Source organism: Siniperca chuatsi, linkage group LG20 (assembly GCF_020085105.1).
Source record: "Siniperca chuatsi isolate FFG_IHB_CAS linkage group LG20, ASM2008510v1, whole genome shotgun sequence".
Classification (NCBI taxonomy): domain Eukaryota; kingdom Metazoa; phylum Chordata; class Actinopteri; order Centrarchiformes; family Sinipercidae; genus Siniperca; species Siniperca chuatsi.
The window spans coordinates 11,919,701-11,945,776 of NC_058061.1; the positions used below are offsets into that span (position 1 = coordinate 11,919,701).

The 26,076-nt window shown below is 39.7% G+C and overlaps 2 protein-coding genes across 3 annotated transcripts in view; one reads left to right on the plus strand and one right to left on the minus strand.

Annotated features, from left to right (window-relative positions):
- The window catches only part of afap1l2 (actin filament associated protein 1-like 2), a 39,556-nt gene extending 15,644 nt beyond the window's left edge, over window positions 1–23,912 (minus strand). Inside the window, exons 1-4 of one of the 2 annotated variants that reach the window (XM_044177699.1) lie at window positions 23,561–23,912; window positions 9,977–10,105; window positions 6,066–6,131; window positions 3,074–3,135 (exon numbers count right to left, since the gene is read on the minus strand). In XM_044177699.1, the coding sequence (XP_044033634.1) occupies window positions 3,074–3,135; window positions 6,066–6,131; window positions 9,977–10,105; window positions 23,561–23,576 (273 nt within the window). In that variant the 5' untranslated portion in view covers window positions 23,577–23,912. The remainder of the gene's footprint in view (window positions 1–3,073; window positions 3,136–6,065; window positions 6,132–9,976; window positions 10,106–23,560) is intronic. The other variant, XM_044177700.1, reaches the window with a different exon arrangement.
- On the plus strand, window positions 255–2,762 carry LOC122867215 (kelch repeat and BTB domain-containing protein 13). The gene has a single exon (XM_044177703.1). It carries the CDS (start codon window positions 701–703, stop codon window positions 2,216–2,218), a length of 1,518 nt encoding a protein of 505 aa, XP_044033638.1. The 5' UTR covers window positions 255–700; the 3' UTR covers window positions 2,219–2,762.
- Window positions 23,913–26,076: the final 2,164 nt, after the last annotated feature.

Sequence of the window (26,076 nt, forward strand, 5' to 3'; positions counted from 1 at the left end):
TCCACTTGTAACATAGTATCTTTTTGGTTAGAAACACTTACATAAAATGAAAACTATTCGACTTATATTTGAAGCACGAATGAAAATGGGCGGAAAAAACTGCTCCATTGCATGCTGGGAGGCAGAAAAAATTCACATGACACAGATTTTGCACATACTGTATTTATTTTTCCATTATTTTTTCTTCTTGGGAACACTTTAACCTCCTCTAAACCTTTCATACTTTTGGTTCCAGATTTTGGTTCCCCCCCCATTTGTATGAATAAATGTTTATGAGTAACCAACTTGAAATGTATAAATAAAGAAAATATACATGTATAAAATTTAAATAGTCTTGTAAAACAAAAGTGGATTTAAAGGGGCAATGCTGGCAGATAACGTAATCATGAATAATTCAGCAAATACTTACGCTAGCCAATTACATTGTGGTTATGATAATCACCAGTTGCTGGGAGCCACATTACAGCTTACTGTGCATGTCAACAGTTTTCCTTTCCCTGACTGACGCTTGCGAGTGGCACAGCTGCTATCTATGGTACAACTCTATTTTCAGACCATGCTGACAGGACGCTATGGAACTCTCACAAACCTTTATTTACCGTCCAGTTCTGAGGAAAAAATGGCTAATCTACACTGGAGTCACACACTTTATCCCTTGAGAGCCTGTTGTAGGAAGAGAAAGATCCGGGTTTAAGAGATCATGGAAGTGCCTGAAGGCCTGGGAGTCAACCAGGATATTCATGCCGAGAATGCGACCCTTGATCTGGAGCACAGAGAGCACCATGCGGGCTGGGTGAGAGTGCGGGTAGAGGAGAGCTGGTTCACTGTGGAGCGGGCCTTGTTAGCGACGTGCAGCAACTACTTCTGTGCTCTCTTTCATTCTGGGATGATAGAAAGTCACCAGGACGAGCTCTACCTGAAGGGAGGAGTGCATGCAAGGGGTTTCCTCATTGCCCTTGCTGTCTGCAGGGGAGAGGTCCCCACTATCAGTGACCCGGATGAGCTTGTAGACGCTGTAGAGTGTGCTGCTTTCCTGCAGGTTGCGTGTTTGGTGCAGCATCTTAGTGACATTATTGACTCAGACAACTGTCTCTTGCTTTACCATGCAGCCTCCATCTTTGGGGTGCATATACTCTTTCACAATGCTGCTCTCTTCCTTTGTGATGCTTTTGATGATTTGAAGGAAGCAGCAGTGAGTACAATTCCTGAAGACCTTCTTCAATATTCTCAATCATTGTCTCCTGCTTCTTATATTGCTATAGGCACACACTCTCCTTCAATGGAACTGCTACATGACTCCTTTAGGATTGTTTGCTATCTTGATGAAAAAGAGGGCGAGTGGAAGCATCTGACAAACCTCCCAACTCACTGTAGCACCTCCATGGCTGGAGTGGCAGTGCTTGACAATCGCTTGTACATTGTGGGGGGAGTTTACGGTTATGGTAAGGACACAGTCGACAGCAGCTTCTGCTACCACCCTGAGTCAGGTGTTTGGACTGCTCTTCCAGGTCCCCAGCAACCAAGATATGACTTCACCCTGCTGGGGCACGAGGGGCAACTCTACGCAATTGGCGGCGAATTCCAAAAACGGATAATTTCCACAGCAGAGAGTTACAACATTGAGAAGGGAGAGTGGACATTTATACAACACGCACCAAGACCTGTAGCATCCGCAGCTTGTGCTGTTGCAAGACGGCGGATATTTGTTTGCTTCTGGAAACCACCAGACACCACAGATATCTATGAATACATACCAGTGAAAGACGAGTGGAAACTTGCAACCACCATGATTAAACCTCAAAGCTATGGCCACTGTATGGTAGCCCACAGGGACAATTTGTATGTGATGCGCAACGGGCCTTGTGACGACTTTCTGCGCTGTCTCATGGACTGCTACAACATCACGACAGGCCAGTGGACAGCCATGCCCGGACACTACATAAACAGCAAGGGGGCGCTGTTTACTGCAATGATAAGGGGCGACTCCGTGTTCACAGTGAAACACATGCTAACTCTTGAATACACCATCACTGGAAATGGATGGAAACCCCGTAGGCAGATGAAGGGATTTCCAAAGAGTGGTTCACTGTGGACGTGTTTACTCAGGCTTCCCAAGACGGGACCAGTTACACCACAGCTGGATACAGAAGGGAAGGAAGAAGAAATGTCTTTGCCAGACCCATCTGAGGGATTTGTGGACGCTATACCACAACTGTGAAATTGTGGTATAGCATAGTGGTCTCTAAACTGGAATATAAGTCTAACAAACATGATTCTGGAGATTGCATAGAGACACAAATGTTCTTCATTTAAATGCATTCACTTTCACTTGTACACACACACATGCACACGTGCTGACACTAAGCATTTGTTCTGATTAGCAACAGCTGCTACTGTAGTTTATAATAGGGGAGGCCACTGTGCATGTGTGTGTGTGTGTGTGTGCAAAGTTCAAAGGTATTGACAGGATGTTCTAAACCTCTCATTCTCTGCGTTTTTCCTGAAGTCACACTGGGCCAATTCAGAAGCCACTGGCCTCCCAGTCAACATAAAACACAGCACAGCTCTCACACACTCTCACTTCCCCATGTTTGTTACCCCATGAGTGATTAAATACCTGATTCTGTGGGAGAATATATTTCACATAGCCTCAGGCCTGTGACTCTGAGGGTTGTGGGAAATGTTTTTGGCTTGTACCACAGTGTGCATTTGTTTTAGTATATTAAAAACCAATGCAAGTTCCTGGCAACATGTGACATCAATCGATAGTGCTTTATTTTTAATACTTAAGGTGCTTAGTGATAGTAATGTTCTTGTACTAAAACAAAAGCCTGAAATTCTGTCAATTGCATTTGAAGTTGGAATTTGTCTTTGGGCTCCTTTTGCATACCGTTGAATATCATGATTTCCACTGAACTTTCCCATGTACTTTGTTGTGTTCAGCAGTCCTACTGGGGTCAATTATGCTATTACCATTCCTACCACAGTGGCAGAGGCTCAAAAAGCTGTGTGTTAAGTCAAATCATTTCACATGTTAATGAACTCTGATGGAATCGAGCTGGTAATCACTTACTGCTCTGGGGGGTGGCAGGTTGGGAAGGCTCTTCTGTGGGACCTGGGCATCTGATCTGCCATCTAGGTCATGAAGATGAAGAGTGGGAGATCAGTGAAAAACAGAAATCTTAACTCTTACATTTACATTGACTGTGAAATGAATGTACAGGAATTAAGTACAAATGTTAAGAACTGCCGCAACATTTTTTATTCCACACTATTTCCAGATGTCCCACTTGTCTTTTGTACATATCAGTCCTGGTATCCCTAACCCTCGCTGTGAGCACAGACCCTTCATTGTTAGATTACAGTGACCACATAATCCAAATCAAGGGGAAGCATTTGTATGGTAGCAACAACCCTATTATGCAAAACACACACCACAGTACAGGATCAAGAAAATTGAAGAAGACTTTGCATGAGAGATTAAAGAATTATGGTTTTCAGTGGATTTGACCTTTCATTATCAATGGTCAGTGCTTAATGAACATTAGTGATTCCCAACCTTTCTGGCTTGTGACCTCCTTAAAGAAGTAGTTTGACATTTAAGGAAAATAATGATAAAAAAATAATTATTCACTTTCTTGTAAAGAGTTAGATGAGCAGATCGATACCACTCTCATGTCTATCCGTTAAATATATAGCTACAGCTAGGAGACAGTTAGCTTAGTTTAGCATGAAGACAGGAAGCGGGGGGAAACAGCTAACCTATTTTCAGACCATGCTGGTGTAATGTGTTAATCATTGAGCTTTAGAGGTGCTGGTAATCAGATTTTGTTACCTTTGGACAAAGTCAGACTAGTTGTTTTCCCATGCTGCCAGTCTTTCTGCTAAACTAAGCTAACATTCTGCTGGCTTAATATTTAGCGAAGAGAAATTAGAGTGGTATCAATCTTCTCATCCAAGTCTCTGCAAGAAAGCAAATAAGCTTATTTCTCAAAATGCCTAACTGTTCCCTTAAAACAAAGTTATGTCCACTTGTGAAGAGTTAAAATAATCCATTAGTAGTAAAAAAAAAAAAAAAAAAAAAAAAAAAAACAAGAATAGAACAAAGTCTGAAAATAAACCAGATCTTGTGTGGCAGAAAAAATGTTTTGATCCCCAGTTTGGAATGATGAGTACATCTCTGCCAATACTATGATTGACTAGGCCATTGTGTACTACTTCCGCCATCCTCAAACCTTTCACCTAGTTTCTATTTGAATAGTGATATGGGGATCAACATAAAAATACAAAGGCAGAGCTTTGACCTGATCACTTTAAACATCTTCTCTTTAAATGTCTCTAAGGGTAAGTTTCTCTGTATCAAACTTGAACTGCAGAACATCCTTAAGCATTAGACAGGGAAAAGAAAAGGGCTTGGGCATGTGCACCTCATAACTTTATTGCTCAGGACATTAAGCAAAATTTCCATTCATGTACCTTTGCTGCAAATCAAAGCCTTTTTGCATCATCATGAGTGGTGGGCAAGCTGAACTGAATTACAGCAAAAACAATCTGTAAGTATTCCCACATATTGTGCATACAATAGCAATGAAATAACTATAGCTAAGATAACTGATAACTTGCTCTTTAACTGAAAGAAAAAGTTCAGGTTTATACCACATGATCAATAATTAAGAAACCTCAACTCTCACATCTCAGCCCCTGCTTTCCATCAGTCTCTGTGAAAGAAAAGTTGTGGCTTTGCTAGCATCGCTGCTGAAAATATGTGTTATATCTAGTGCTCACTGAAACCACATTCTTCAATACTGTCCAAACAAAACAGGTCAGTCTCAAATGGTGAGTTACGACGAAATAGACAGGAAATGGGGTGGGGGGTGGGGTGGGGGTTGCTGCTTGTGGCAGTTTGTTCTCATCATCTCCTTCATGTCAAACTGAGTATGAGGTGCAATCACATAACAATTATGCACTGACGTTTGACCAACTTGGACAACCTCAAAATACCAGAAAGAAGATTTGTTTTAAAAAAGTGTAGTTTCAGGTTGCATTTAATTTCACAACGAACATCCTTTACAGAGATAATGCATTCCAATGCTTTGAAATGGTGAGATTTCAGTTATCATAACTAGATTAATGCAGTATAGGTAAATGGATACTCCTAGCAGTAACATAAAGAGTGTCAAACTGAACATGTAGCCTACTTACTTATTTCAAGTATCATATACGATAGAATGTGAAAGAGCTTTGCCAGAGAACTCTCTGAATGTTTTTGGGTTTGTGTGTAATTCTGTTTGTGAACTATGATGACTGATTAAGAAATATGTCCCTAAGCTAAACCTAAACTTAATAATTTTATGAAAATGTAATGCTAACTAAATGCATTAATGTCTTCTAACAAGCTATGCCTGTGGCTCTTTGAGGCTGTACTTAGGCTCAGCTAACATGCTGATAATTAGCAGGTATAATGTTTACCATGTTCACCACCTTAGTTTAGCATGTTAGCATGCTAACATTTGCTAATTAGCACCAAACACGAGGTACAGCTGAGGCTGATAGGAATGTCTTTAGTTTTGCAGGTATATGGTCATAAACCAAAATATTGGACAAATAAAAATTTTGACCTGCTGGTGGCGCAAGACGAAGTTAAGGGATCACCAAAGTCATTAGGATTCACCATGTCTGCACCATGAATATCTGTACAAAATGTCATGACAACCCATCCAATAGCTGTTGAGACAAAAAACAAAAATGTCAACCGCATGTTGAGAAAAAAGTCAGAGGATCACCAAAGTCACACATTCATACCCACTGGGAAACATGAATGTGTGTATACAATTTCATGGCAATCCATCCAACAGTTGTTGAATTATTTCAGTCTGGACCAAAGTGGTCAAACCACCAACATTGGAATTCATAGAGACATGCCGCTAGCATGGCTAAAAATGCTATATTGTGTCATGATCCCTAGTTTTCAATAGGAAGAATAAAATCCTTTTCTTTATAGATTATATTTCAGCTCTGTTTCAGTATCAATATCACTTTGGAGAGGAACCTTTTGAAAACCACACCTTTGTCATCTTTGTCCTTCCCGGTAACAATGACTTTGTTCATGTAGATATACTCCTCGTCAGCACCTGCACAGAGACAGCAAAAGGTGGTTAACAGTTGACTTCAGCATACTTCAGTACAGACAGTTTTACTCTGTGAGTCATTACCACAATCATAATCATTATCTTTAACTAAACAAACTAGAAAAAGCTATTCTAATACCACTAGACAAAACACTAGACAAACACGTGCCATAAGTTATACATGCACATTTTGCATCAGTAGTATAACACATTATTCTTACAAATATTCTGCTACAGTCTCTACATTTGATAATAGTAATAAAAGGAGGAAGGTTGTCCAAATTGCTGCACCTCTTCAGCCCATGAACAGTTATTCTACAGGACAGAGCTCCATGCATGGTTCTCCTATGTAGGAATTACTATAGCTTTAATCAAACTTAACAGACAGTTTGTGCCTGTCAAAAACACAAAAGAACAGTCGTCTCAGTAAAACCCTTGGTGGGACAGGTGAGGACCCAGCTGTTGAAACCTCAAGGGCTCCCCAGACTCATTTGTTTGACTTTAAGTGTTCTCTGACTCCCAGAAAAATATTTTATTGTGAAAAGTTGCCCACCTCGACTATACTATACAATCAGGCTAGTGCATGCTCCTATATTCTGCCAGAGACAAATTTGTTGCCTTAGAATGATTAGTCATCAAGAAGAACATGCATATTTTGCTTCCGATGGAATTTACTTGTAGCACCGATGGGAAAATCTCCTCCTCCTTAGTGCCAAACAAACTTTCATCATGTTTGTCAAAAGTCCAGGATTAAAAGGGAACTTGACCCAAACAAGTGGCCTATTGTGCAGACAGATGGGCCCATTATTGACACCCACCCTCACCGTGGCTGGCATTCATCGGACATTAGTCAGACAACTCCTTGCCTGCACAGATAGAGCACTGTGTCACTTCTATCTTTGAAGTTTTGAAGATCGTACAGCTAAATATCCGATGGAGCTCCTGAGCATGGTCCATTTGCTAAGACCAGTCAAAACATCCAGAGAGTGTACATTATAACCAAAAGTATACTTTAGACTCAATATTTGCATGGCATTTATATTCACAAACAAGAATTAGGAGTGGTCCAAAAGAAACTGTTTCTTTTAATCAAATCAGTTTTTCGTTTTATAGGTATAAAAAGTCAGAAAGTCAGAAAGGGTAATATTTAATTAACGTGAAAAACTTAGAGTCAGTTGTGGTTTCCTGTGACAACAATAAAAGCACAGTGATTAGGAATTTAAGTGCTTGATCAGGTCTGTCATTAGAGACTGAATTTGACTTCTTTTTGCACTCATATGTAAATATTTATGGTCAGTGTGAGCAATGGTATCATTTAGGCAATAAGCGGAGATGATGAAACCTCATGTCATACACCAATGCTGAAGTCAGCTTAGTGAGAAAAGGACTGTGTTTGGTTTAACGTTGGTCTTAAAGTGGTGGAGTAATTACAAGCTGGCAAAGACATCGCCATAACATTGCCACACATAGCAGGCTCCAGCTGTTTAACCTGGTTAGCTGTAACCTGTTATGGGAATTTGTTCCGGAGCTGCAGCACAGTTTTGAGTAACGTTCTTTCATTGAATTAAATATTTTAGCTGACTAAGATTATACCCTGAGAGGAAATCAAACAAAACTCTAACTCTGGGTGATGCTCTGAAGAAGGTTTCTCCTTTGAAATAGATATCATGAGGTGAAACCAAACAACAGCAGAATGAAACAATGTTTTGCCTGTACAGTGAAAACAGATTTTCAGGGAACAGAGTTGAAATGCTATTTATAAACTTCTGCTCAAAGGAAGTGAACATCCCCAGAGGATAAATGCAGCTTCGGAAAAATGATACAGCTTGGAGCCAGGAGAGGAAGTACGGAGAGACGAGTCCAGGACCTGAACATGGAAAAGCATGACTGCTGGTGTGTGTTGGTGAATGGTTGTGTGTGTCAGTGTGTGAGAGACAGAAAAAGACAGAGGGGGAGTAGCAGAACCCATATTGGTTTTTTCAATCCAAAAGTGACAGTGAATGTTAAGAATTGGGTCACTAAAACAAAATGGCGAGTGTGTTGTTAAAAGAGATCTTGAGCCAGTGAGGGTTCTGGACATTTTTACTGTCTAATGTTTTCATAGCTCAAAGTATGCAACTTTTCCCTACATCACACAAAGCTAAGATTTCTGAAGGAGCAGTAGTGTGTCATTCATTATCCCCAATTAATCACACACCTAGGGGCTGAGGCTTGGATGAGGCTCAGTGTAGCACTGGTTCACATCGTAACTAACTGACTTCCAGGCACCGTAAATCACATCAGCCCAACAGCAGTTGCCACATTTTCATGTTGTGTGTCAAGAAAAACAAACTTGTCTTTAGCTGTTTGACAGAAAAGTTAACAGGCCATGCATCATCTTATGATGAAGCAAGAGGTACTTTGTTTGATTATAGCTCGCTTGTGAGCGTAAAACTAATAACCACAAAATAAAAAAATGTCAATCTGATAATTTTGCAAAGGAAGTAGAAATGCAGGGACAAATATTTAATTCAGCCATTATGTGGTTTTCAGCTACCAAAATGGGATAAAAGTGCCCAAATGTATTTGTTAATAGAAGCCTGCAAAAGTATAATTATTACATGGTGGTTACTGAGAGTTTAAAAAAGCAAAATAATACCAGAGTGGGTTGCTTGATAGCTTCTCTTAGGCCAAATGGCCGACAATGTAAGCTCATTGAATTGTGGGAAATGCAGGGCATGACCACATGTTACATAAGGTGCTTTGCATGAAGTCGGACTAACTGCCAGTCAAAAGCTTTTGAATGACCTATATTTATTTGTGGTTAAACCGCAGCCAGTTTAACTGTCATGTAATGACAAATACCACAACATTAGGAAATATAAATAAGGAATACTGAGGAAATGTTTGAGACAGCTTTTTTTTTTTTTTTTTTTTAGAAATGACCAAGCTCTCGTTGGAAATAACCTTCATCTTGATACCTCTAATAAGGCGCCTTTAGCAGATAACATACCTGTTTATTTGACCTATTTGACAATTGACCATGCCTTAGTCAACTAAAAGTACCATTACAATCTGAGAGCTTGCCAATAAATATGTTATCAAATACAAAAATTTACTCATATTTCTTGGAGTTGGAACTCTCCAATAACTTTTCAGCAGCCTTCATGGGAGGTAAATGTCAACTCATAACACAGAGCAGGCAAGATTGTATCTCTCTGAGGAATGAAAGATTGTCTTACAGTGAAATAACCAAAGGGAAAAAAAAGTCTAGTGTCTTTGAGCATTGTGGTTTACACAATCAAACAACATTCTGGGACAACTCACAGACCTTTTCTCAGTTCACTTTTCTAATTTCTAATTTTGGGGTATTTGACACACAGGAAGTAGGCTGCTGTATAAGCCTGCCATCTACATTTCAGTCAGAATTCTCCTCCCCTTTCGCTATCTACGTATTACTGTTTTGTAAGGACACCATCACTGCATCCTGGGCTTAGCGCCGCCCAAGACGATTGGGAGTGTTTTTTTTCCCCTCTACCTGAATGATAATGGCAAGACTAGGGTATTTGCAGTTGCAGTTACAGTTACATTGTGTGAGATTTAACAAAAAAATAGAAGGTGTGCAAAACAGTCTGCCTACTGACTGGTCTGGCACAAGCTATCTGCTGAGCTCAGGCTGATTCAGTGCATGTTTTCCTGACTGAAATGTTTAGAAAACTAAGCCAGTGAGCCTATTAATCAACATTTTTTTAATGCAAATAAGTACTCTACTGCACATATAGCCACTACACTTTGAAAAGTCTTGTCCGTAGTACATTCCACTCTCTGTTCAACAACCAATACTTTTATTCTGAGTTTTTTCTTCATACCATTGGAGGCTTTGTAGGACTGGAGGAGATCGGAGAGCAAGCCCTTCTGGATGGTAGCATTCCCACTCAGGGTCTCCTTGTCCAGGATGAGCAGGAAGCGGTGGAGCTCCATCAGGAGCTGGTCCAGCACTGGAAGCACAAACAGACAAGAGGGTCTCAGAGGTATAGCAAAATAAAAATTCCTTTATGATAAATGGTACTACACATTTCTTGGTGTGAAAATATATAGGAGTATTATTCAAACAATGGCTTTAGACCAGAGCTGTCACAGTTCCCACTGGCAAGAAAAAGAAGAGCCACAAGCAATATAAAGCCTGTGAAGTTTCCAGGCAGAAATATTCAGAATATTATACTTTAATTTATGGCTGAAAACAGGGAGTTCAACTCAATGACTTGTCTTTTAACACAGTGAATTCAGCTGCTAGTTTGTTAGGTATTTCACTCTCACGTCTTGGCTTTTGTGCTTCAAGCTGTGTGCTGTATGCCAACATTTGACATGGGAGAGACTCTTCAGAGGTTTTTAGCTGGCAACAGTCCATAACCATTCAGACTTTATGTCATTCAGTCATTACTCTCATCCAGTTGCTATTGACAGCTGCAAGTCTGTTTGAGGTTGTTTTGGGAGTTACATGGGTTTAGTGAAAGGTCAAGTCCAGCGCAGGGAGGAGTCTGGGCCCGAGTCGGCGGGGGCCACTGTCTGGGTGCAGCCCACACACATCCTTCAGGGGTCAGCGCTGAGCTCACAGCCCTCTCCACTGTGTGGGGAGCTCTTTGTGTTTCCCTTCACTGTTTCTTGGCCTCATGAATAGGCCCCTTGCTACAGTGGGCCTCTGTGTGTGAGCACTTCACCAAAAGACGAGACAGAAGGGGGATAAAGACGAGAGCCTATTAAAGTAAAAGGTGGGGTAATATCAGAGAGGGTATCATACTGTTCTTAAATACTGGAATGTATGAAATCCCCCAGAATGTAGGCCATTACCTTTTGATATTTTTTAGAGGGGTCTCTGTATTATAATCAGCTTTACCATCGCTTGTTTCCACTTGGCTGATGTTACAAATAGACACAAATTTAACCCCAGAAGACAGTCATGCATACATACAATTAAGGTAAAATGTTATTAGTAATGTAAATAAGTGAACTGTTGCAGTACTATCCTCAATTAGCATCAAAAAAGATTCCTTCAATCAGCAGTGTAAGATAGTTTACTGAGAAATTTAGCTCACTATTTATAAATCCCTTGACTCGTCTAATTTCTTTTTTAAACTAAACCTGAAACCAAGTTTGACATTTTAGAAATACACCTTTTCGCTTGCTGAGAGTTAGATGAGAAAATCGATGCCACACTCATGTTTGTGCGTATGTATAGGAGACAAATAGCTTAGCTTAGCATAAAGACTGGAAACAGGTGGAAACATCAGCTAGCCTAGCTCTCTCTAAGGGTTAAAAATACGCCTTCATTTCTGTTGTGCTATTGTGAACGGGCTGGGTTTGCAGGTAGGAAGCTAGTTAGCTGGACGTGCTAACATTTGCAGCTCATGTTGGAGCAGACAAACACACTTAATCCATGCTTAATCCATTCCTTATGCTTTTGTTTTTGTATTTCATAATAATTAATTGTTAATTGTAGATCTCACAATAAAGTTGTTCTTTATATGATATATATATGTGTGTGTGTGTGTTGACCCTCAATGACTGTTTCCCTTTTCTATGCACCATTGCAAGTATCACTGTCTGTGAGTATCACACATAGCTCTATATAGTAATTTATAAAAAACAAACTGCTGTAACTAAAACTGAAATAAACAAAGTTAAAAGTAAAATCAAACTTTTTTGTAAAACAGAAACAAAAACTACCAATTATATGTGAAAATCATCCCTACTCAAGAATGTAACTCTACTCTCCAAAAAATAAAAACAAATCACAAATCATAAAGATAGTAAACTGCTCTTCTCTGAACTCTTTTAAAACTGTCAGCTACTCTGTTTTAGTGGCTCCTTCCGGCTCAAACTGATGGGGGAGTACATATTAATGCCCTCTCCCCTCCTTCCTACACTCCAAAACATCAAAGAACCTCTGCAAAGGGGGAATTTTCTGCAAAGTAAGGTGTCAGAATCCGGTAAACGTTGCCTTTCGGAGATGACGAGAGACTTTCCCAAAGCTCCAGTAAGCTGGGTTGTTTTTAATGACTCCTACTCAAGCTGAGTCAACTTCTGCTGAGAGGCCCCCGTGGTAGGAGGACCTGCACCATGGAAAACATCACTGGTTTGGACACATATAGACCCACACACACACACATAGGGGATGTAAAGTAATTAAAATCAGCTTAAACAATGCTAAAGATCCTTAGAAACTGTTACTGACTCCTCTATGTGTTGAAATGTTACTATAATGATTAAAACCACACACATTCACTTTCATTACATTTCCAGTAGTTGTGTGTTTGCAGAGATTGACTTTGATGGCCTTTTGGATTGGGGGACCCTGGGAAACGGAGTCAGCTGACAGGACAGGGAGGTCTGTAGCAGGCCGTCTCTGTGGGCTACAGGTTGGCCAGATGCCCACTGCACATTCAGTGAGTGACTGCAGCCTCCGCAGCATAAACATTTCACTTCTGTAGAATGGCCAAAAGGAATCTAAGAAGCCATCAGCCAGCCAGAGTGCTATGGTATTTTCAAAGAAATATATTTAGTAAAAAGGGCAGGTAAGAATAAAATAAAAGAATACACTTTACAACATAGAATTTGGATCAATAATCAGTTGAATTTGAGGTTTTCAAACACCTACATCATGCATAAGGGGAATTTCTCTTCCTCATGCCTGAGGTTGTACTTCCTGCTTTGCTTCATTAACAAGAATGTTTTTGTTTGATGTCTCCACTCATATTGTGTTCGATATAGTGCTTTGACAAGTTGGCAGATCAGTAAGATGTGTTTGCAACATCTGATTAGGTGAAGACTGAAACTGAAAAGGAAGGCTGACACTTAAACTGGGAATTTGATCTGATTTATCAGTTCAGATATTATACATAAATGCTTTCTGCAATATTAGAAAGCTACTGAAGTCAGTGCTCATCCCCATCTGTTTACCTCGTCTGACTCTGGCTGCGATAGAAAAGGGCAAATTTGTTCAATTTGGCGGAAATCATTAGCCCTCCAAAAATAACCAACAGAAACTATGAATGTCTTTGCATGCATGTCTATCTATGTCCATCTGTGCATCTGGACTACAAATGATAGTTTCTTTTTAATCTTTAACTGCCTTCAAGCACAGCTGCTAACCTCCTGTCTGTCCTGTGAGGAGGAGGATGATAACAAGGTCTTACTAGAACAAAATGTTTTAATGTTAGCTGTGCATGAAAAATGTGTTCGTGCATCTTAAAACAGTACAAAATTGAAGTTATATCAAATCTTTATTGGATCACATAAAAGGGTAAAACATTATTAAGACTCATAAGGGAATCTTAGGGCTATCCTAAACCAAAACTAACTGAAACAAGTCCTACAATAGGTCAGCTAATGAAATTGACAAAAATAGAACTGCTTTCAAAAAGTCCATGTCAAAGTCATTTCTGAGTAAGGGCTTTTCATTCAAAGAAGAGAAGGAATTGGCCTTGGATCTGTACCACCATTCTCCTTGTTAAATTTGAACAAATATTCTGCTGAACAAGGGGGTCTTGTCAGGATCCTGGCAGCATTTCTTATACTTAGAGGCTTGAGTGAGGTCCTGCATCAACACTGACGGGCCACATCTTAGCAGAGGCAAGCGCAAGCATTTCATTTTATTAAATTAACAAGGCACGCATTGGCTTCCCATTCCAATCAGACTGCTTCCAGGTTAAATGGGGTTGCTGATATGTATTCTACTTTAGTCTCAAAAAATGCTGGGCGAATATATAATCTGACAAGACTCTAATTAGCTTTCCCTCCAAGTGTAGTCTCTATACTGAACAATAACGGGTGTTTGGAACAACACTTGAGCCCTAAAAAGAGTCAGGCATTTCTCTTGTACTCAGTTGACCCAAGTTCTCTAGATAGCAAAAACAAACTCAAACCTTTATTACTTTGCCATCTCTTTCTTTTTTAACGTGTGATTGGTGTGTACTTCTACTTGTCTTTTCTCATTTCTAAAATCAAACTGGCCTCATTTTCATGTTTCCTCTCATCTTTACTTCATCTCCCTTCATCTGTCCTACTTTCAAAACAACTCTTCAAATGCCAGCATATCAATTCATGCTTCAGGAAATATACAGTTTTCACTGATGCAATATTTGTGTTGCTTTCAAGCGTGTTTATGTCTTTGATCAATGGTGGACAAGTCCAACTCTATCTTACAGTGTATCAGTGTGTCTTTCTTACAGCTTAGTGCAGTGAATGGCTGAGTTATGTTATATAACATGCTATCAGCGGGCACACTAGTTAAAAACCTATGTTTAATCACTTTATAACAGTCAGTAAAACAGATAATTCTTAGTTATTTGGGAAAATTAAAAATGCATAATGTAGAACTGCTGACTTTGCGCTGGCAACCAACCAATCACCACAGTGTTTACTTGTTAAACATGAAGTAATGAAGGGACATTAAATCAGACTTAACTGGCTTAGCTAACTGCAAAACTATCGTTCTCTTTCTTGAGCAAGCATTTTGTAAACTCATAAAACTTGTTTACAACACCAGCTATCACCATTACTCATGACAGAGATTAACTGGTAATTTGTTTGAATGTGATTTCATCTGATTGGCACCCTAGTCAAGTAGCTGCTCCAGTATCCTCTATAGAGGAGACAGCAGTTTCAGCCTATTGAACATTGATTGTAATTTCAATTTGCAAACATGCTCAACATCTTAACAAAATTTACCAATGAACAAAGGTGTTTAATGTCCTTCACACTAAAAATCACTGGGTCAAAACTGACTCAACATAGCACCATCACAATACTGGGCAAATTTTACCCAATGGGTTGATTTGACCTAGTGTTAGACACAACAAGCTCAAGTTTGAACATAAAACTGTCACAAATGTACTAGTTAGTTCGCCAAACAATGTGCATATGGCATTCAAAACTGCAAAGGATAAACATATTATTAATAATCAGTAACAAATAGTGACATGAAAGTTTAAAAAGAGCGAAAGTAGATTCTAACAGTTCGCAACCATATACCATATTTTAGTTTGTGTAAATAACCCAAAAGCAATATAAATAACACAAACAACCCACTGTCTTGCTTGGTTTTCTACCCATGGGTACTGGGTAAAGTTAACCCAGTATTGAATTGGTGCTATATTGACCCAAATTGGTTTGTTGGGTTGGTAAACTGTACTTGTATGTTGCCTATTTGTATACTCATCTAAATAAATTAAATTAAAGGTAAAATTAAACAATTCATCATTAAAATTCATGCTCTGAAAAATATTTCTTATGAATAAGACACTTACAAAATTTAAAAGAAACCAATGATTGGTAGATGTAGACTGAAGTTACATCAAATGATACACAGCACTGAGCCTATCTAGTGTCATCTTGTGACTGACAACGACAGAGCTGCATCCCCACCCAAAAGGGAAGTGGTGGAAAGAAGGAGAATTGAAATCAGTGACCAAACGCAACAGTAAAATGTTTTGACGATAGCATGGTTTATACACTGTCGCAGATTCAAGAAAAAACTGACAGAAGCAGAGCAGATTCTTTTCTTATCATTTGTCTCTTAGACACCAAATTTCCAGGGGAAAACACACGAACAACATTGACCTTTGGGTCAGTTTCAATGTACACAACTGGAAGAAGGTGCCACGTATGACTGGATTGTTCCAGCCTGGCCTTTCTCTGGTGAGAGTGGCAGATAATTGGCTAATGGCAGGGGCTGAATAAAGGATCAAACACAGATTTGATTGGTGTTTGATCACTATTGGCAGGCACTGGTCTAACTCCCTGCAACATGCTGGGTTCAGCTGTGGGGCAGGGACTGCGTGGACATGGCTGGATTAATCCAAGCTGTGTTTTGGTGTTATTGCCATAGAAACCTGAATTTAAAAAAGTGGGTGACAACTTGATGATTTCAGAAAAGGGGCTGCCTATGTCTGATAGCAGCACTGAAGGAACTTGGGAAGGAAGTGGATAAAGTGACTCATGAGAGTAGTGAAAAGTGAAAGAATACATTGAAGCTAGAAGCAAGATGGTACATTAAACATTACAGGTAAAAGCACATAAGTCAAACTAAAAGAAACCTAACCTATAACGAGAGTTAGCAAATACTGTTATCACAGGTTTATCTGGAACATACAGCATGTGCAATTAAACAAAATACTTTGCCCTTGTAAAAAGTAAGAAGACATTGAGAAATCTCAAAGGAAAATGTTGATCTTCCTAGCAATCTCAATCTTACTTATTTCACTTTAGGTTATTGTTTTGTGGCCATACAGTTACAGAGTTTTTCTTGTCTGACTTGTCTTGACACATTCACTGCAAACAAAGAGTCATTTTAGATTCCTTGACACACAACACTATGATCAACTCTACTCATCAATCTCTCTAGTCTACAGCATTCATCACGTCAAAGGCGAGCCTCTGTTTTTCCCTATCTTTGACACTTTTCCTTTTCATTCTCTGTTTTAAGAAAGATTCGTATTCATGCAATACATAATCTACTGAAGGAGAAGTAAGTTAATCAGTTGGATTTACTGTTTTAGACTTATCAAGTCTGCAGAGTGAGAGACAACCTGAGTGAAATACAGCATGGTTTAACATAATGATCCTCAGAGCTGAACTCAGAGCCTGCAGGTTTTGGTTCTATCTAGTTAGAAACTAGCTGGAAGGATAGAAACAGCAGCAGCAATCTTAAGTCCAAGGACTCATTCATTCATAAACAATGGGGAGGCAAAACTGACTCAAAATTTGCAATTTTCCTCCATTATACAAATTATGTAAACAGCTTTGTCATGGTTAAAATGTTAACGTGGTTCAAAATAAGATCTGTGCCAGTCTTGAAGTCACTTGAAGTCAGAAAGGAGGTCATGGCTGAGATCTAGTGATATATTGGCTGCGAATGAGTCAGCTCTATGAGACGGCTCCTTTAAGTGAACACCCCCCACCATACTGTATGTGTCTGTATAGAGTTGTGTAATTATTTATTAACCATACTATTTCATATTTCACTATGCTTTTTCTTTTTGGCAGATGAAAAATAACATTTCCCTATAAAATATGCTTGAGGCACGCTGCTATGGCACAACTGAATATTAACCAGGTTTGATCGATGTGAGTAGAACATGAGAAGAAACATAAGCCAGATGTCAGAATCACAATCAGAAATACTTTATTGGGGAAACTCTTTTGTTACAGGAATAGAAGTACTAAGCAAAAAAATATAATACACTATAATACAGGTAAGATAAATTAAGTACCAAGTGGGTATGAGTATAAAATTAAAATAGGTGTAAAGTACAAAGTGGATTACCGGTTGATGATAAGTATGTACGGTATAATAAAACATATGATCCTAAAACATATGTTAAAACATTAGCACTAGGCTCACTGGAGCGATTCACCCTAAGGTGCTGAGCCACAGATTGAAGTGTTAACTTTTACAAAGGTACAAATACTGAAGACAGAAGCTGTAAAGAAGGAGTCACTTATAAAGTGTACTTTCTTTTTCAAGCTTCTTCTCCTTCATCTTCCCTCTGCCTCAACTATTGAATCTTGCCTTTTTTTTTATCTCACGCTTTATCTTTCCCAACACCCTTTTCTTTTTTCCAGTCTTTAGATCTGTGCTGTCTCAGTTATATCGAGGATTACAGCTCGGCCCTTGGAGAAATCAGACAGTTTTTATAGCTGAAACATGCTAATGGGATCTGAAAATCCAAGTAAATCTTTTTTTCTTTTTTCTTTTTTTTTAGGAAGGGGGCCTGGTCTACTTGAGCAACTTCATCTCATCATTAGGATGCAGTGCATGTTACTGTAGTCCCTGCAGATAAAGGCTTGAGCTGAACCAACATTCTGGCTTAAAGCGTTGATGACATGAAGTTTGTGTTTGTGTGTGTGTGTGTGAGAGAGAGAGAGAGAGTGTGTGTGTATTGAGCAAATTCAAAGATGTGGAAGTTTCTTTAACACATTTTTAGAAACTTCTGAGGAACTTCTGTAGCCTGTTGCTGGCTCATTTTAATGACAAATGAAATGTTTACAATGTTAGCAGTTATAATTTAGACAAATGAAACAAGCTGTAAGACAGTTTGTATTACAGTGTTAATGTACTGGAATGTTAATAATGCTGAAAAAAGCCCTTTTAAGACAGCTATGGGTCAAAAGCCAATCACTTTTCTTTAATGATGTATAATGGTGACATAAATGGAAAGTGAAAGTTTAAAGTACCATCTCTTAAAGATGCTCTAATATTTTTATATTAACAGTGGATCAAATGAGGTGTTGATCGTGGTGACGAACCCACAGAGGAATATCACCAGACTCTGCAGTTTCCCTCAGCTCTATGGAGTGTTTTAGCCTCTTTCTTATTTATTTTAGTTTTGGTTTTACAGCCAGCAACTTCATTGTTTTGGTTGAGTTTCTCAACGGCAGGCAGCTGTTTTGCACAAAAAGGCTCAGATAAACCCACTGTACGCTCCATGCTCAGCACCAAATGACAGACAGACAAAGTTAGCGACTAGCTGGTGAACAGAGTGGAGCTTTTAGCCGCTAAAGAGCCAGATAGTTCCCTCAGGAGTTGGTGGAGACCAAAAACAAAGCTAAATGGAGAGTGAATATGGGAATTACATTTGGACAGGTGGACAAATGAATGAATGCTAATGTTGCTCTATATATGTTGGATGTGCAAGTAAGCAACTGCTTGCTAACATTAGCTATATCAACTTCATAAGGTGACGATATGTCAATGTTGTGTTTACAGCTTTTTGCGCTGCCCTCAAGAGGATCAATTAATGCAGGTTTAAAGATACTTTTACATCCAAACCAAGTTTATATCCAAACAGCATTAACTGATCTGTGCAGAGCAGGACAACATGTAGAAAACTCAATGTATGCTAGCTACCAATTATGTTAGATATCTATTTTGCCAGGGATTTACAGTATAACACACAACTCTATAACTCTCTCTCTCCCATTGGGTTTTCTCACAAACACACACAGAGATGAAAAATCTGTCAGTCCTGGGCCATGAGGCAGAAAAGGCTCAGTGTTAATTTTCAATTAACATATGGTGATAAACAGATTCATATTTTAGAGACCATGTTTTTGAGCTTTACAAGGCTCCGGTCTTGGCTTGATGAGAAAGAAAGCAACAGACTAGAAGCAGCTGCTGACAAATAAAAACTAACTAGCAATGCCGCCTCAGAGTCACCCACATAAAAGCTTCTTTGCTTAGTTATTATCCCACAGATAAGTGGCCAGGAGGGCTGCAGGGAAAGTAAGACCTAGCGAGTGTGCATATGTGTGTGATTACAAGTGAGTAAGCTCCTGTTCTCCTGTTCTAAGTAACATTTCCTTCAAAAGAGTACCTGGTGAGAAAAGCACACAATACAGGTCTGATCCAGAGCTCCTGTATCCAATAAACAAAGCCACGATTGATGTGTTGTAAATGAACAAGAGCAAGACCCAGAGGGCAAAAAGGGCCAAACTCACAGCACTGCACTGCCACAGATCAGGAAGACGGTCTTTCTTTTCATCATTTTTATAGCCCAGTCCAGCTTCCTGAATTACCCGCACTCCACTCGCTCCCCGTTGGCAAGTATAGCCCATGACACACATACATGTGAACCGGCAGGCCCCATGCCGGCCCTGACGGCCTACATCTTAGTCTGCCTCTGCTGAGCTTATGGGAGGTCAAACCCACTAAACCCACTGACTCACTACACTGAAAAGTACCTATGAAACTCTAATTTTCAAATCATATTAGTCAAACTGCGCAATTGAGAGTAATTTTGATTGACATGATAACTACAGTTGACAGAGTGTAGGCTATTACAACAGCATCTCTGAAAGCACCACCAGTACTGGGATACACAGGTTAATAAAAAAATAAAAAAATTACTTTCAGCAACAAGCAGTTTTTAACATTGTATACTACATAAAATAATATAGCACACACAAACATATTATGTTTAAAAACTATAGCCATAAAAATTGTGCTGATGGTTACAAGCTGTATTTGAACAATATTTTGTTCATGCTTAAGATGCTGTGTGAATCCGGGCCTTCCTGCCACAACAGATCAACAGGTCTACAGACAAATTACTACAGGACACTATACAAAATATTATAGGAAACCATCTGGAAAGCCTGTGCTGCTCGCAATAATTAAAAGAAAAAGACATCTCAGGTGACAGAGAGGTGGGGTATAATGTGACAGAAAAACCCCCCACACAATTTACCTCCCTCACCTGGGGATGGAGGAGTGCTGCAGCCCCCAGTCTCATTTTTTTCTTCTTTTTACTTGAAAATGTACCCAGGGGTGTGTAATGGGGGGCACACAATGCACTATGGGTGGGCATTGCCCCCCCCCCCCGCTGTGCCCACAACCTCACATAGCCGCTAGCATGGCTGTAGCCTCACGTCTCGTTTTACTACATCAAAAAGTACACACAATGCTGTGCACATAAAGATTTTATTGTAAAAAAAGAAAAGAAAATTAGATCTTCTGCCTTTTCTCTAATAGTCCGTCAACTTTTAAACTAATCCACTGATTCAAAAAGGTCCTTCAATAATGTGTCAGTTTGCCTCCATTTGTCTTACATTTTATTTTGGCAGTGCTTATAGAATCAGATCATTGTTGGAGAAGACAGCTGGTGCTGGAGGCAAGAAAAGGAGCCATCGTCATAGATCTCAGCGCTTCTCTGGGTGAAACCCAGCTGCAAAGAACATGAAGCCATCAGTGAATTCAACACACGCTTTACCCAGAAACCGGTCCACAATAACATGGAAAGCAAAACAAACAAGGGCATGAGGTGGAAGGCACTGATTGACAAGGAAGATAATAAATACTTGCAAAAAAATATAAATATATAAACAAACATATCCATTCCATTTATGGGAATATTTAGGGAAATTACGCTTTTAATTATTTCTATATATGTACTTGTATATTATTTAGGTAATGTTGATTTTACAGGGTATCGTTCTCAAAATATGCATGTATGTAATTCTGTCACTAATTTGTCGGCTGATCAAGATACAGTCAGGACAGTTGGTGTACACAAAGCCAGGTGAGAAAATTATGAATATTTGTGACAATATGATTATTTAAAATGTGGTGGGCTGAAACATTAGCATGTGGACTGTGATTGGATGCTGGCCAGAGTGACCAATGGGCCACTGATTGCATAATAAGTGCTCCAATCATCTCTTGGCTGAGCTGCTGAAGTATACGTCCCCTACTGTAACAATGATTCTCAAACACGTCCCATCACAGCCCCGACGGCTGTTTGTTAAAAACCAGCTCCAGGTGGTTTCACTAATTTGATCCTCATCTCTGGCAGAAGGTGTGAGAATCAGTGACATAAGCTGCTGAAGCGTTTCTCTGGAATGAAACCTGCATGAGTCAGGTTTGAGAAACACGGAGCATATCCAGAATACAAAACAATGCCTTTCCTTGTCATTGGCCTCCTTGAATTTTCCAGTGTTTCCCTTTACTGTACCTCCTCCACTGGCTGCCTGTGGCTGTTAGTATCTAATTCAGTGTCCTGGTGCTGCTGCATACAGCTGCCAAAGGAGTACACTCCAGTCTTTATTTCAACCCCACACACCAGCTCATTCTCTGCACTCTGTAACAACCAGGTGCAAGATCATTGCCCTGCATCACTCGACATGCCCTCAGCTCTCTTTTTCTCTAACGAATTATATCCTCATCACTCAGGTCTTCCCCCCTACCTGCCCTGCAAAATGTCTTCGGCTTATAATTGAAGCTCCTGTCTTAAATTGAAAGTGCAACCATTCTTTAAGCTTTTAAAGCCTAATCAGTTGAAAACAAATGAATGCTAATGCTCACCTTTGAAAACCACTTTAGGTGTTAAAATACTGACACATACTATATAGGCAGTTCAGTCCCACTTTCAACAATCAGAAATGAGAACAAGTGAACAATGTAGCTCCCTTGGTGGATAATCATTGTAATCTCATAAATGCTGAAACATAACAGTAAGATATTGGAGATATTGCATGTGATTAGCTGCAACTTTTCATTATTGATTAATCTTATTTTGTCAGTTGACTAATGGTTTAGTCTATAAAATGTCAGAAATGCTGAGAACCAGAGAATATTTGAATTTTTTTGCTTGAAAATTACTCAAACATGCAGATTAATTCATTGTCAGTCATCTAATCAATTAATTGACTTATTATTTCAGCTCTACATGTGATGGATAGATGAATGAACTAATGAATGAACTGAACACAGACCAATCCAAAGCTTCCACTGCTAATGAAATCCCCTCACAGGAAAAACTGATACACAGAAAACCTCTGCGTTTGGCTGCTTGCAACACTGGCTATTTACTCGGAGAGAGTGTGGGAGTAAACAGACTGGGCCGTCTAATCAGCTGGAGAACGGGAATGTTGCAGCAAGATTGTTTTCTTCCAAATTGTGGTGATCCCATTCCAGTTAGAATAGTCAGCATTGTTTTCAGTCCAGCAAATTGCCTCACCCAGACCAGTGAAGGTGAGGGGAATTCATAGTGTGTTGGTGGGCCACACTTGTGTTTCTCCCATCACTGCTTAGGACCAAAGACAACTAACCTCCCCATGCTTGTTTTCTTTAGATGTTCTGACAGCAAGTTGTGCGACTCATTTCACAGTTCTGGCTCAGCATCTTTGTTTATGTCAATTAGGAAGTATTAAATGGCCTTGCTCATCCCTTATGGACAAATAACCACAGCAATTTAAGGAATGCTGTGGGAACAATGTTGCTGCTATTGGAATTCATCAGTGGCCACAGTGTAAACTATTTGATAGAGCCCAACTGGAGGAGAGGCGGTCAGAGATAAGCCACACATATTCATATTGTTGGTGACACAGGGTGCATTCACTTCTTAGTAGTTTCAGTCTGAGGAATCGGAGGACTCATTGCCCAAAGACAGCTAACAAGTTTGACAAGACAGCCTGCCTATCTTAGTTGGCTACCTAACCCACCCCCAGAGGAATTTTTATTATCAGTATTAGTGGCAGGTGACCAATATCCAAGCCAATATGTGAAACAATGTGCCCTTACAGAATGGACCAATCAGAACTCAAATCAACTTTTCATAAATGTAGATGCCTTAAATGTTCATGGTGGTATCCCAGACTTTTAAACAAACGCCAAAATATCAGATTAACTGGCTTTCTACCTGCTTGTAGCCACATGCAAATGCCTCTAATGAATCCAAAATCAATAAATGTCATAGGATGGTTCATATGTTATCAGGATGTACAAATAAACAGTCAGTCTTGGTGTATTTTATAAACATTTCTCACCGAATACTCTTGTAAATGTGTTGTAAAGCAGTCGTCTTTACAGTGCATTCATAAAGATGCATTGTCAGTAATGACACAGAGACACTCGAGAAGTCAGCAGCTCTGTCTCGTGTAAAATCCTCCTCTCTTACCTTTGTGCTTCTCCATTCCCTCGCGCGGACGCTCGCAGTTTCACCTTCTTATCCCCTCGCTTTCCTCCTCTCATAAAAAATCAAACAATCCGAAAAGTTAGCTGACAAGTTTCTGAGTGATGGGACAGGCAACTTCTGCAGCCCGCCGCTCCCGTTTTCAACAATACACTGACTGACTGGGCTCGACAGACTTTGAGTTTTTGACGGAACAACAGCGCTCTCCTCTCCTCCCAAATCTGCTCTGCCGCACCTCCTCCGGTATGCAGCATCCACACTGCAGCTCTGTTGCTCCGTCAATGTGGGGACTTCCAGGTGTCATTCAGAGGCTCCCATGGGTCCCCATAACAAACTGAGGAAGAGTTTCACTTTCCGTCACTTTAGGAAGAAGTTGTCACGCTGACAGGATGGTGGCACCATGGGCTTCTTTCTACTTTTGTTATCTTCCAAGCACAAATGTACAGGAAACCCTGCAGTCTCAGAGGCATAATTTAAATTAACACACATTTCTGGGGTTCGTTTGGGGCTCAGATTTAGTTTGTTTCCTGTTATAAATCTATAAATCTCGGTTTTGAAATGTATACATAAGATCTTTGAATGATAAGACTGAAGAATTGTGCGATTCCTGTCAGAAATGTGGGTTATTTTAGTCTTTTGCATAAAAAGTCTGCAAAAACACAAAAACACAGTTCATCCGGAAAGAGAAAAAGGTGTCTGAGGACAGAACTCTGACATGGCAGGCTATCGATATTACTACCCATATGCAGATTTAGCCATTATCTTAAAACCATTAGGCGTGTATAGTCTATTGTACTTTTACAACAAGAGAAGTGAAGTTTTCTGGCTAAACAGGAGAACCCTGGCCGGGTGGAGGTATGAGAGGAATGTCGCGCAGAGCAACACAACACACGCCAGAAGGAGATTAAAATGCATGATGTGCACCAGAGTGGTTTGTATAAAGCCTCCACTTGGCAGAAGGTTTTTTATGTATAACCTATAGGCAGTTAATGCTGCAGCTGAGTAGCAAAAAGAGCAAGACCACTTGGTCAGGGGTATTTCCTTTAACACCAGCCAAGATAAACAGCAGCTAGATAATATGGCAGCTGGTAGTCCTGTCATTTGATGCTGGTTAATGATACACTTTCTATAGGCTAACTGCAAGACAGGATTGGGGGGGGGGGGATTTCTCTCTCAGGCAGGGTCCTCTTGATGAGATTGCTGGGACAAAGAGACACAGCTTATCAGGCAATGTGTGATTCTGGATAGTATCTATAGGATCAGGAGCGTGCACAAGAAGGAAAAAGACTTAAACTTGAGATGATTCCAGGAAAATCAATACTACGTCATGCATTCCTTATCTGAACTTGTGCTTGAACTTTGTTTTTTTTTTGCTATTGCATACTCACATGTGACATTTCATATGACTTTGAGACCCCTGTCAGTTCGATTCCAAGTTTACCTCTTTGATTTCTTGTTAAGGCAACAAGTGTTTTATTGATCACACCATGTCTGGGTGTCAGCGATTTTTACATTAAATGATCAATTTCTAGTCAAGAAACACTTCTTATATATTCACCCATCCTAGCTGTTTTCTTTCAGTCAGGGTCCCAGGGTGCTGCAGCCCCGAAGAAGTCGCCAGTCATCAGGGTCAGACAAGGTCAACACAGGCAGTCACAAGTCACGAGTCCCCAGTTCACCTGACTTGTATGTCGCTGACTAGTGGAAGTGAATGGAGGGCCTGGAGGATGCAGCATAAACATTGGAATAGCATCCAAACTCAACATAGACGCAGCAGAGGCTGAGAACAGAACCAAGCTTCCCTGCTGTACAGTAACCTGCCATTGAACAAAATTACAAGAAATGGTGACAAATGGAGACTGAAAAGATTCTGAAGAAGAAGTTCTCTGAAAAGACATTTGAACTCATAAAATAAAAAAAGAACAGCTAATATTGTTAATATTGAGTAGCTATGCTATTTTTCCGTAATGCACACACATGCAGGCCATTCTACCTATGAGCTTCCACGTTTTGCCCATGACTAGTCCCTCTGAAGCAAATAAGTTGCATAGATTTTCCCAGCTTTGATTACAACTAGTAACCCTTTTGTCACGACCCAGTTGCCAATGGGGATCTCTCTTTTGCTGTTTCTTTCACACACCAACACTTACTGATCCAAAGTTATTTATGAGCACTGACAGCAATATCTTTACTGTGTATGCATGTGCTTCTGTGTGTGTTTGAAGAGTTTACGTTATGTGTGTGAATATGAGTTACAAAAGCAGCATTATTTCCACTGGACATTTTCTCATGTGAAAATACAATGTTGTGGGTCAAATTGAACTCACTGTGATTTGTGTGTTGGTGTGATTTTTCTCTATCTAGTAGCTTAAACTCTATTGAAGACTGATTGCCCAGTCCCTGAGAAATAATGGGATGTTTCATTAGTGTAAACCTATGAGTATAAGACCATGTTTATATCCATCTCTGTGGACTGTATTTTCTAATAATAACATTATAAA